The sequence below is a fragment of the Pelobates fuscus genome, chromosome 6 (genome assembly GCF_036172605.1).
Source record: "Pelobates fuscus isolate aPelFus1 chromosome 6, aPelFus1.pri, whole genome shotgun sequence".
Lineage (NCBI taxonomy): Eukaryota > Metazoa > Chordata > Amphibia > Anura > Pelobatidae > Pelobates > Pelobates fuscus.
In genome coordinates this window covers 257176106-257189415 of record NC_086322.1, presented here as the reverse complement: position 1 = coordinate 257189415, position 13310 = coordinate 257176106, and the positions used below count along the sequence as shown (strand labels likewise).

The 13310-nt window shown below is 37.1% G+C and overlaps 1 protein-coding gene across 1 annotated transcript; it reads left to right on the top strand.

Annotated features, from left to right (window-relative positions):
• Positions 1-221: 221 nt before the first annotated feature.
• On the top strand, positions 222-10978 carry UBALD2 (UBA like domain containing 2). The gene is made up of 3 exons (XM_063459002.1): positions 222-440; positions 4205-4267; positions 9347-10978. Exons 1-3 carry the CDS (start codon positions 321-323, stop codon positions 9662-9664), a joined length of 501 nt encoding a protein of 166 aa, XP_063315072.1. The 5' UTR covers positions 222-320; the 3' UTR covers positions 9665-10978.
• Positions 10979-13310: the final 2332 nt, after the last annotated feature.

Genomic DNA, 13310 nt, shown 5'->3' with positions numbered 1-13310 from the left:
GCCAATCAGCGATCAGTAACCGTATGTCTGCAGCCGTCAACACAGGCCAGCGGCCAACTAACGCCATCCAAAACATCGAATTGGGCGGCCGTTGGATCTGCGAACCAATCGCAGCGCGCGCGCAGCCAAAACAAGCCCGGCGGGCCAATAGAGTGGAGGAGTCTGGGGTTTCAGCGAGAGTGATGGGCAGCCGCCCCGCCCAATCAGAGACCGCGGTCGGGCTGCAGGCTCCGCCCCGGTGTGGGTGACGCTCCGGGTCCAGTGGAGGAGGACATAGCGAGGTGGCCGACCGGGCGGGGAGCACGGAGCGGGGCCCGGGGATGTCGGTGAACATGGAGGAGCTGCGGCACCAGGTGATGATTAATCAGTTCGTGCTCGCGGCTGGGTGTGCGGCGGATCAGGCCAAGCAGCTCCTGCAGGCGGCGCACTGGCAGTTCGAGGTGAGGGGGAGGAGGACAGACAGTGTTTATACACTCACCATGTGTTCGATCTGTCTGTCTCATCTATACAGCGTTATCTATAGCTATACATTATATTATATCATTCTATTATATCTATACAGCCTTCCTTGAGCTATCCATTATATTATGTTATATTATATCATATTATCATTATATTATAATATATCTATACAGCCTTCCTATAGCTATCCATTATATTATATATCATTATACTATATCTATCCATCATTCTTATAGCTATTATATATATATATATATATATATATATATATCATTAATATCCCATCTATTATTATTATTTTATATATCTTTCATTGTATCTATATCATAGCTATCTATTAATATATTATATTTCTATTATATGTATCTATCTATCACTATGTTTAGTGTATTTATCTGGCTGGCTATCTATCATTCTGTCTATTATAGCGGTCCATCATTCTATCTATTATATCTATCATATAGATCATTCTGTCTTATTGTATTCTATATCTATCGATCTATTTGTGTGTGTATGCATGCATGCATATAAATAGAGAGCATGTATGTGTTTGCGTTTGTACACATGCATTGTATTCATAGGTGTATTGTTTTGTTTATATGCATATATACAGTTTTCCTTTGCGGTGAGGGCTAAGCTTTGACTGCCCAGTGGTTGTGGATGTCTTTTTTTTTTTTTTTTTTTTTTTTATATATTTTTTTTTATTATTATTATTATTATTATTATTATTATTATTAATATTTATATAGCAGCGCTGTGCAATATTATGAATGTGGAAATTTAACAAATGTTACTGCTTGAAAGAGCCTACAATCTAAAGATGATACACAATGGCTGACAAGCATTATAGGAAATATAGTCCATGAGGCTTCATGTGCATTGTAGGTAACATAGCCAACAAATGCCGGACTGCCAAGCTTAGTCATTAGTAATATATAATAGATTTTTACACAATTTATATATGGTTGTTGGCATGCTTCTTTCGTTTACGTAAACGCACATGTAAATGATATTGTAAAATTCATGTCATGCTCATATATACTCATCTTGCTTATACTAAAACGTTTAATCTATAAAGACCGTTAATTGTATTCTTTACAAAAAAGGCCATACCTGACATAGTTATTTTATTTGAAACCTAGAAATAACTGATGACGTTCTATTGCTGCATGCATTCAAACAAAAGCTGTCAACGACAAAGCATACAACCATTATATTACCTATAAAATGTGTAAGCATGCTGTACAGACTCGCTTTAAACGTGTAACCTTAAATAATTGCATGATGACAACGATTGCGCACATCCATTTAAATTAACATAATGTGATGTAATACATATAAATCTTATACATTTATTTTTATTTTTCATTCTTTTTGTACTTCTAGTGTACATCATTGTAAAATCATGGATGAAAATGATAATACAGGCGTCCCCCACTCCTCCATCCTGTTTATATCATTGCCTGTCCATGTACAGGCAGGGATATACTGAAAGAATTAATACATTTAGGCGCAATCTATATACCAATCATGCCTAGTGGACATGTTGCCTTAGGTGTGATTGCACAATGGTGTTTATTGCATAAATACATTGAAATGTGTATACGGGGCAATGTCATTTTAAATATTGCAGTATTATATCTACAGTATGTCATCAGACACAAAGGATATTTATTTGTAATGCAATATATATATATATATATATATATATATATGTAATGATATATTATTATTTTTTTTTTACATTTTATTTAAACAGCCTGGTGTTTCTTGTAACGACGGCTATTTCGCATATTTACTGTAAATGTATAACCTTCCTTGGTTATACAATTCTCCAAAGATTTTTTTTCTTTTCTTTTTTATTTGCAGCCATACTTGGTTTCATCACACAGCTTTCTATTTGCATGGATGGTTTGTTATAAAATAGCTGAACCCTTATCCAGAGATGGGGGAGATGCAGTTTAGGGTGTTAAACCTGTCTGTTCGGTATGGGAAGGAGAAGAAGAAGAAGGTGGGGGTTGGTTTAAAGCCCACGTGTCTATTTATAAACACAGTAATTTTATCTCCCATGTATACTTACAGCTTGCTCGGATCTCTCAATATATCCACCCCTGCCAGTATGGGATGTGTTTGCTTCCTATAATGTGAGCCTGGCCTTATTATGACAGGGGAGCACAGGGTGTTTCAATATGAACACTTTCACTTGTGATTTTAAATTCCCCTTTTGTTACAAGAACAACAAACAAATGCATGTACATAGACAAAGTCCAATTGTCGAGATTTTGTCACCGAACCGTGAATTGTAACAAATGAAAAAAGAATTGCAAAATTCAGGCTAAAATAACCAGTAGTTGAGGTATGGCTTTAGTTTTGTTTTCCGTTTACTGTTTAGGAAAATAAATGAAAATCCATCATCTCTTTGAGGCAGCTTACTTGTCGTTTTTTGGGGTTTGTTTTTAAAAACATGCTTTAGAAATGCATAGGGGAACATATCAAAACATAATTTGATATGAGCAAAGTACATTTAGTATCTGTAGTTTGTACACAAATGGATGAATATCCATTTTTATAACTGGTATTATTTACCTGTTAATTATTAAAGTACAGTATCATTCACGTTTCCTAATATAAACAAGAAGAAGAAGAAAAAATATGATTTCTAAATCGCTAATCCTGTTTGCTTAGCTTGCCTGTGTCACATGCCTGATTGTGAAATCCTGCACAGTGACTGCCCAGCAGTGAGAGGGTTAACATGCCATTGTTATTGTTGTCAGATCCCCGCCTCGTTTTGCCGCACAGACACACACACACAAATCCTATCCCTACTCTTTTCTCTCTGCTGTTGTGGTATTAGAGTTACTTTGTTTATGTGATCTTATGAAGAGCATGTTCCCCACCCCCATCTCTAGGGACAATACACATTGTTTACAGCCATATAAGGAGGAGTCAGCGTTAGAACCCTGCTTCCTCTATTGCTACTGTGTATTGCACAATCGTGTACATCAAACAAGCTGATCCACGCCAGTATGCGTAATGCTACATTATTGCATTCTTTGTGATTTTACACAAGGCTCTGAATAAAGCTGGTGTTGTGCACATTCGTGTTTGTGTATAATCTGTATTTTGTACCCTTGGCCATACAAATCTGTAGTGCAAATCGGCTTTCAATTTTCAACCAAGGAGATGCGTTGCAAATTATACTACTGTTTGCAATTTGTACTGACATTTTTATGTGCCTGTTCATGTTCGTGTTGGTAATCCTGCTTCTAGGAGTGCAGACACACGTCTCATTGTTCGACGTATATGTGTCATGACACATCTATTTAATGTCTATGGATATATTAATAAACGGGCGCTTTCCATTGGAGAACTGATAAATAAAACTCAGGTTTTTGTTTTCAGACACCTGCCATTCTGTTGCAATGTTTTAGAGGAACATTTATTATTTATTTATAAAATATTTTACCAGGAAAGATACATTGAGATTTCTCTCGTTTTCAAGTATGTCCTGGGATTTTCAAGTATGCAATTAGACTGCCCAGCTCTATAACAAAAATACTTCCTTGTATATGTATTACACTATGTATGCATAGAGTAAAATTCTGTTCCATATTTATCAGATGCAATATGTTGGTTTGTGGGCAGTTATACCGTATGGGAATTATATTAGCGGCCTTGTTTCCAGATCTATGTGCTAGAAAATGGAATAACCTCAAATATCTCTCCCTTTTTCTGTATTCAGACGGCACTCAGCACTTTTTTTCAAGAATCAAATGTCCCCAGTGCTCAGCATCATCCACATATGGTAAGTATTTTGTATTTCATGTTGTACACACTCTCACTAACCATGTAGGTGCTATGTTGATATAAATTCGTAGTTAAACTGCGTGCATACTGTTTTAGAGGTTAATATGGGTGTTTCTCTAGAGTGCACATGTCTAGGCTAGCTACCCCCGCTGGCAGGAATGTGTAACAGATTAGTGAGTGTGTGACACCACAGGGCTGTCCACAGCATGTAAACACTGCAGAGGCTGAATGTGTAACCACCACAACAAAATGTCTTCCAGGAAATAGGGTGGGTGGAGAAGGGTAATCTAAGGGGTGGGTTTCACAGCTGTGCTGTGTGCGGAAGTGTATGATCTTTGCATAATGTTTTTGTTTGTTTTTGTTTATATCATTTGTCTGGTTTATATTCTGTTTGCAAGTTTTTTATTTATTTTTTTCTTTGTAGCTTCTTTTGACGTGTGTGTGTGTGTGTGTGTATATATACATATATATTAAAAAAACATGGATATTGTAAAATAAAAACAAACTCTATCATCAAGAGCTGCATATTTAAGATGCATAAGGTTACAAGATAATGTCTCATTGTGATCTTAAATTGTTGATTACATATTAGATCCCCAGCAATTGTAAAACTGCAAGCTGACAGAGCATTAGGGCGGTTGTGTTTCTCTTATATCTAAGGAAATATATTTTTGGACAGCTCTCGTTTTGTTTGCAGGCCGGTATTTTAGAACTCCTTGTTTGATTAGTGTGTAAACACTTTGCGGAGGTTAAGGTTTTAATCTGTGCCTGGGGTTTAGTATTAATGCTTGGTAATTACTATTTGTGCTGCACAGATGTAAATTTAGTGATAGGTTAGGTTCCTTGTCTCAACCGGTGACCTTTGAAAGGCCCTGCTTGCTGTTTACATGGTGAGATCAGAGCGACCTTTGCACACAAACAGTCTGGGGAAAACAAAGGAGAATGTAAAAAAACAGTCACTCCTAGACTCTCTACTGAACTAATGGAAGTCATGTTAGAATATTTGATTGTTTTGAAGTGACTGTAGTATAATTTTACTTGTGATCTTCATATGGTGTGTGTCAGTCAGGAAGTTAAATCTCTCATGTAGAGTAGCGTGTAAACATTGTTTATATACAATCGTTTGCTTACAAATAACGTATTGTTTGATTCCATTTACTCGTAATGCCGGTTGGTTGTACTGAATTCTTCACATGTAGACCTGTTTAGATCATTTCATTTTCCGTAGCCATTTTTTATTTTTTGTGAATTAAAAGGAAATCCACTTACGTTCACTGCTCAGGAATTTTCTCGTCTGATGGTGGTGGGGGTGTTGCACAAGAGCTATTCACAGATCATGCAGTGTGTTTTGAACAAATCGGCTTACACGTAAAATGTTGGTTTTTCCTTTTTTTTTGTTTGTTTTTTTTGGAGAACTTTCGGGGCCTTGTAAAATGACTGAGTAGAACTGTGTTGGCTGTCAATCAGTGTGGACTTTTCACAGGTGTGTCTGCCAGGACAAAAGTTCACCCCAATCAGCAAATATTTTTAAAGAACCTAATAATTTGCAAAGTAACCTTTTAGCTGATAAGTGTGGGGTCCTCTTACAATGTGGTGTTTTTTTTTTTCTTCAAATATATATATTTCAAAATGTCTGTGCATATAGACGTGTTAGCTCTAATTAACTGTTTCCAGATCAGGCTAACACCTTTTTATTTGAGCCTAATCTTCTCGACCAGAGGAGCTAATTCCTCAACATTAAATCTGCTTAGATTAAAGGAACACTATAGGGTCAGGAACACAAACATGTATTCCTGACCCTGTTGTGTTAAACCCACCATTTAGGTGGCTTGCCCCCTTAAAAGGAATAAAAACATCCAGCGCTGCGCGGGTCTGCCGGTGCTGGCCCCGCCCCCCTTGGTGACATCATAATTGCAGATTTTTAGCCAATCCAATGCTTTCCCACTGGGAAAAGCATTGGATTGGCTAAAATAGGCAATGGGGTGGGGAAAACACTGGTTTGGCCAATCGGCATTGAATCAGTGCATCTCTAAGGAAAATTCAGCGTCCCCATGCAGAGCGTGGAGATGCTGAACAGCTGTGCAGCACTGAGCCAGGAAGCACCTTCAGTGGCCATCTGAGGAGTGGCCACATGAAGGTGTCCCTAGGGGCAATGTAAAGCCTGCATTTTCTATGAAAATGCCTGCATATAATGATTCTACTCACCAGAACAACTACAATAAGCTGTAGTTGTTCTGGCGACTATAGGGTCTCTTTAAGGTGTGTTTCCATAAAAAAAAAAGCCAAACAAACATAATTTAAAATTTCTTCATCATTAACCCCTTAAGACCGGAGGGCGTACTATTACGTCCTTTTAAAAGCGGCTCTAAACGCCGCCGGACGTAATAGTACGCCCTCCGGTTTTTAGTAACTTACCCGGTCGCTGGCGGTCCCACGCCGGCGATCGCGGTTCGGGGGACTCCCAGGGAGCCCCCCGCGGCACGTCCGCCCTCCAGGAGCCCTCCCGGCCATGTGAGAGTGAGGTCCTTGCGAGGACCTCACAATCACATGGCCGGTATAGCTGCCTGCTGCATTGCCAGCAGGGGGACCAACTGTAATGACAGTTGGTCCCCCTGCTGGCTGAAAATCAAATAATAAAATGTTAAAACAGTGTAAAAAAAAAAAAAATTATATACTTAGATCATATATATATATTATATATATATATGATCTAAGTATATATATACACATATACACACATACACATACACCGTCTAGGTGTATTTTAATATTAATATATATATAATTATATATATATATTAATATCAAATTACACGTAGACTGATACTGATTAAATATATATATAATTATTGTTATATATATATATATTTATAAATAATATAAAAAAAATTAATATGTAAATACGTAAAAAAATTAAATAAAAAAAATAATTAAAAATAAAATTTTAAAAAATATATAGATGTGTTTTATTTCGTTCTAACTGTATTCTGATATTAATATATATATATTTATATCAAAATACACTTATAACGAAATAATATATATATCTATATACATAAATATATACGTATATATCACTATATATATACCTATATATAAATAAAAATATAAAAAAAAAAATATATATATATACGTATATATACACATATGTATATATATACATATATTAATTCTACACATATATTTATGTAATAATTTTACATAATTAGGTATCCTAATTAATTACAATTAGCGGGACCTGCCTGACCACCCATGCCGAAAGTATAGGGAATTTAATTTGCTAGCACTATATTTAACCCTATAACTTTCCAAGACACCATAAAACCTGTACATGGGGGGTACTGTTTTACTCGGGAGACTTCGCTGAACACAAATATTAGTGTTTCAAAACAGTAAAATGTATTACAACCATGATATCGCCAGTAAAAGTGACGTTTTTTGCATTTTTCACGCACAAACAGCACTTACAGGGACGATATTATTGCTGCAATACTTTTTACTGTTTTGAAACACAAATATTTGTGTTCAGCGAAGTCTCCTGAGTACAACAGTACCCCTCATGTACAGGTTTTATGGTGTTTTCAAAAATTACAGCGTCAAATATAAGGCTTGTGTTTAATTTTTTTCACATTAAAATTCGCCAGATTGCTTACGTTGCCTTTATGACCCTATGGTAGCCCAAGAATGAAAATTACCCCTATGATGGCATACCATTTGCAATAGTAGACAACCAAAGGTATTGCAAATGGGGTATGTCCAGTCTTTTTTAGTAGCCACTTAGTCACAAACACTGGCCAAAATTGGCGTTTTTTGCATTTTTCACACACAAACAAATACAAACGCTAACTTTGGCCAGTGTTTGTGACCAAATGGCTACTAAAAAAGACTGGACATCGCTTATTTGCAATACCTTGGGTCGTCTACTATTGCAAATGGTATGCCATTATGGGTGTAAATTTATTTCCTGGGCTACTATACAGTCTCAAAGGCAACGTAACCAATCTGGCGAATTTCAATTTCAAATGTAACACGCTATATTTGACCCTGTAACTTCCCAAAACACCATAAAACCTGTACATAGGGGGTACTGTTTTACACGTGAGACTTTGCTGAATACAAATATGTGTATTTTATTGCAGTAAAAGCAAACAGTATTATGACATTGACAGTTAAAATGTCATGAAGAACAAAAAAAATTAAAAAAAATCTTATTTTCTCCCATTTTTTTCATATTAAATTATGTTTCATAGCTAAATATTTGATATTAAATGAAAGCCCTGTTTCCCCTGAATAAAATGATATATAATAAGGGGGGGTGCATTTAATATGAAAGAGGTGAATTACGGTTGGACAGACATATAGCGCAAATGCCAGGTTTTGTTTACGTTTTGTTTTGTTCACAACTTGTACATTTGGCTGCGGTGTTAAGGGGTTAAAATGTAACTTATTTTACGTATTGGGTTCTGTATATAAACATGCTAACACAAATTTTTTTAAAATGATCGACGTTTCAGTCCACTACACGGGACTTTCCTCAAGATCAACAGTTCTGTTGATCTTGAGGAAAGTCCCGTGTAGTGGACTGAAACGTCGATCATTTTAAATATGCTTTAATAAAATTTGGATTTTTTTATCTGGACTGTGAGTGCTGCTACCTCTTTGGATTTTTCTTTTAGAAAAAAATAAATCTATTTTTTTGCAGTAGTTGTGAAGAAATTATTATAAGTAAAGCTGTTAGTTGTACCAATTTTGAATGGAAAAAAGTAACTGAAGCCAGATTTGTAAGGTATAGAAAGATCTATAGGAGTAATGGGGTGCTACTTTCAATTCTGATGTTGTTTTCCTAATTTTGTTTGCAAAATTTGAGTTTATTTTCGTAAAGACATGGGTATTCTTTTACTGTGCTAATAAATTCACTCATTATAGAGTAAATCTGCAGTCACTTGTGTCCGGAAGCATTCTTTCTAGAATTTGATCTCGCTCATCTCTTAAACCTGCATCTTGACTTTAATGTGACATTCCTAAGAAATATTCAACCTTTTGATTATGCCAATTTTCTTTCTTTTTTTTTTTTTAGATGTGCACCCCAAGTAACACACCAGCCACACCGCCCAACTTCCCTGATGCACTGGCTATGTTCTCCAAGTTGCGAACCTCAGAGAGTCTGCAGAACAGCGGCAGCCCAGCTGCGTCCAATGCCTGCTCCCCTCCTGGCAACTTTAACCCTTACTGGGCTTCCTCACCTCCTGGCCAGCAGCCAGTGTGGCTTCCTCCAGCCTCTCCCACCACACATCTCCATCATCACCACCATCATCCACAACCAGCATGGCCCCCCAACACCCAGCCTGCTGGGGGGCCCCAAAAAGCCATGACTGCCATGGATGGGCAGAGATAAGACTGGGCATGAGTGCAGTAGGGGAGGCTGTCACAAACGGTGCCCTTTCTCTCTTTGCCTCTCTCACCTTAGTTTTATTTGTTTTTTTTTTTAACCTTTTCTTTCTCCGGTGGGGGAAGGATGTGGCAACCTTGTCCTCCCCCCATTTATATATATATATATATATTTTTATTTTTTTTCCCCTCCTTTTTAATATATAAGTATAATATATAAAAATATGAATTTTATGAGAGGTGCTGGAAGATGGAAAGAGGAGAAGAAGACACTGTTGTGCTTTGACGCTTGCAGAATTAGAAGATGCAACCTATTTAGGATCTTGTATGGAATTAAAAAAGGAAACCCTTTTTAATATATGGGAAGAGGCTTTACGGTATTATCCCTCTTGTTCCTCAAAATATCTGACCCCAGTATTTATTTTAAACCCGATTTTTCTTGGTGGGAATGATGGAATTCATCGTACGTTCAGCGAAAGCATTCCTTCATTTGATATTCAATAGCGAGTGGGTGGGGGAGGGATGACGGACGATCTGCGCAGAAGACTTGGACTCTGGAACCTGCAACCAGGAATGGAGACTGGTATCTGTAAAACTATATGTGAATGTCTGAAATATATATTATATGTATAGAAAAATGGAGCTTGAGGCTTTCTTTGATCTTCAACAGAGACCAGTGATAGCAGCCGCATCTGCAAAAACAACAAAACAGACTTCTCGCAAAAAAAAAGTTTAATCAACCCTCAACTTTTCCAGCTACTTTCAAACAATTCATCATAGCACTTTTGGAATAAATTGGCATATAGGGACATCTAGAAGAGATGGTAATTATGTAACTTCACCAGAGCAAGGACTGCAGTGGCTCCAGAACTTGGAAATTATGCAAGTAATTACAGTAGTTTCCTTGTTGACACAATGGTTGTTTCTGCCCGGTTGAAAAATCAATTATAGGCTGCGTTTGTGTTGAAAAGACCACAATTTTGGCAGTAATCATAACATAGGCTACCTACTCTAGTGGTATCTGACTGACTGATCATTTGGGGCGGAAAACACCCTCCATGTTTAACATTGCTTTCTGGCAGCAAAAGGGGGATAATATGCGCTTCACTTACAGCAATAAAGTTTAACTCCTTAGATCTTCTCCACCATTTTAAGTGTCCCCAGTCACTTGTATGACAATCCATGTTTTGTGTAGTGTAGAGCTATACTCCAGGTGACTCCATTTTGTAATGTCAGTGTGTCCATTTGCAGCCACCAGGAGCTGATTTTGTAAATAAATATTAGAGAATGTAATGTCAAAAAGGCTTCGGCTTAATTGAAATTGGATGTGTTTATTAACGGGGAGCTATATACATGATTTCCTCTTCTGCCTTGGTTCTAACATTATAGTTAAATATTGTGTATTTAACTATGACCGTACTTAATTCCCCAGGCCTAACTTTATGCTTGCCATCATTCATGCTATATTTGCAGCCATATGTTCCAAATATCTTCATGTGCACCATCTTAAAGGGTTACTCCAAGCACCATAACTACTTCAGTGATTTGAAATGGTTATGTTGCATAGAGTCTGTATGTGCCAGCCCAGAACTCGAGTTCCATGATGGCGAAGTGTGTGCATATTCCTATGTGTGGAATTGCATTCATTGGTTCAGAGGGGGGTGAACTGACTGATTAATTCCTATGTGTGGAATTGCATTCATTGGTTCAGAGGGGGTAAACTGACAATTATGAATTCCTATGTGTGGAATTGCATTCATTGGTTCAGAGGGGGTAAACTGACAATGATGACATCATTGTCAGTTTACCCCCTCTGGACCAATGAATGCAATTCCACACATAGGAATATGCACACACTTCGCCATCATGGAACTCTAGTTCTGGGCTGGCACATACAGACTCTATGCAACATAACCATCATTGTCAGTTTACCCCCTCTGAACCAATGAATGCAATTCCACACAAAGGAATATGCACACACTTCGCCATCATGGAACTCTGTAAGACCTCACTAACTATCGGAGGATCCCTGGTGCCTGGCAGGGACCCAGGTAAAGAGGAAAACCATTGCAAAACGATTTGCTCCATTACTGGGTATCCGGGTGAGGGTGCTACCAGCATCATAACCACTACAGCGGGCTTTGGTTGTTTATAATGCTTGGGGTAACCTTTTAAATATAGATGTAAATGACAGTGAGTGCTTCTTATATATCACAGGAGAGGAATTATGTTTACTAGACTTTTATTTGGTCAATTCAGATTTCAATTATCAAGGTGAAGTATAAGAAGCTCACTGCTTCTTACACTATTTGTTACAATAATAATCAAGACCCTTATAGATTAATTGGTGTTGACATTATGAACACTGTGTAAATGGAAAAGTATCTTGTTTCTAATATGGCTGTTTAGCCTACAACAGGGCTTTGTATATGTGGACAGTCACTTGGTCTTACCCAATGGTTTCAGCATGCTCTTATCCTATAATCAATAATGGATAACCTTCTGTTTATGATCTATTTTGTACTAATTTATCCCCCACAATCGCCCTAGCATCCGGAGTGAGATAGTCTAGTCATAATAGACCTCTGTTCTGATTTGAATATGGAATACTGGAAGTAGCTCTGTAAGTGTTCTGATATGCAATAGCAAGGCATATAAGAAAGTAGCATAAACCTTCTTGGCATGTTGTAAAATGTACACCTCTATAGTAAGTGGGGATTATTCACTAAACAGTAAGTTGAAAAAAGTGGGAGGGGAAAACAGGCAAACATTGGGCTGAGTTAATTTCCCCCCCCTCTTCCCCAGGAAACCAGTCCTTTTCCTCTTTATTTTGCAACTCCATTATGAACTCACTACAGCTCACAGTTTTACGCAGTAAACCTTGATCACAAGTCAATATCTGATTCCTAATCCATTTTTTTTCTAGATTTCACTATTTGCTGCTAGTTCTCTAGAATTTCAATTTTTTAAAATTTTTATTTGTAGTAATCACACTCGTACTACCTCAGCTGTAGTCTGCAGCATCAGGAAAAACAAATTGAGCTAAACCTACATGTGTGTAAAAAAATAAAATAAAATAAATGAATATTTTTTTCCACGTGAAAAAAATAAATGAAAAAGAACCAGTTGCTGGTGGTAGGCAGTATTTTGTAATGGTAATCTTGTCTATTTTTGTAGGAGAGGTAAGATGCAACATTACCCAATTTCACGAGCTCAATAAAGTTGTGAGTTTTTTTTTTGTTTTGTTTTTTTATGTACAGTAAGCATGTTTGCTAAGAAAGTGAGGAAAACTTTATTAGATTAGACTACATATGTAAGCCTTAACAATGCAAGAAAATACACCAATTTCTGATCTAGTATTTCACATTTTAACATTTGTAGATAAAGTAATAATTCCCATTAAACTAAGGTAAGGGCACACACAGAAAAGGAAAGATCCCAGAATCAAATTTAGAATGGTATTGAATGAGGTTGGAAACAGATTTCTATAGCCTGCCTCAGATGTATGCTCTGTCATGCCATTCTAGCACTTAAAATGTATGATTTATAATACGTAATATTCAGATTGTTGGTTGCAAAGAACGCTACTAAAAATGGAATTGAGGTGCATATGGACCATTTTGCTGTCGGGGGCTGCCATTTTGTCAGCAGCA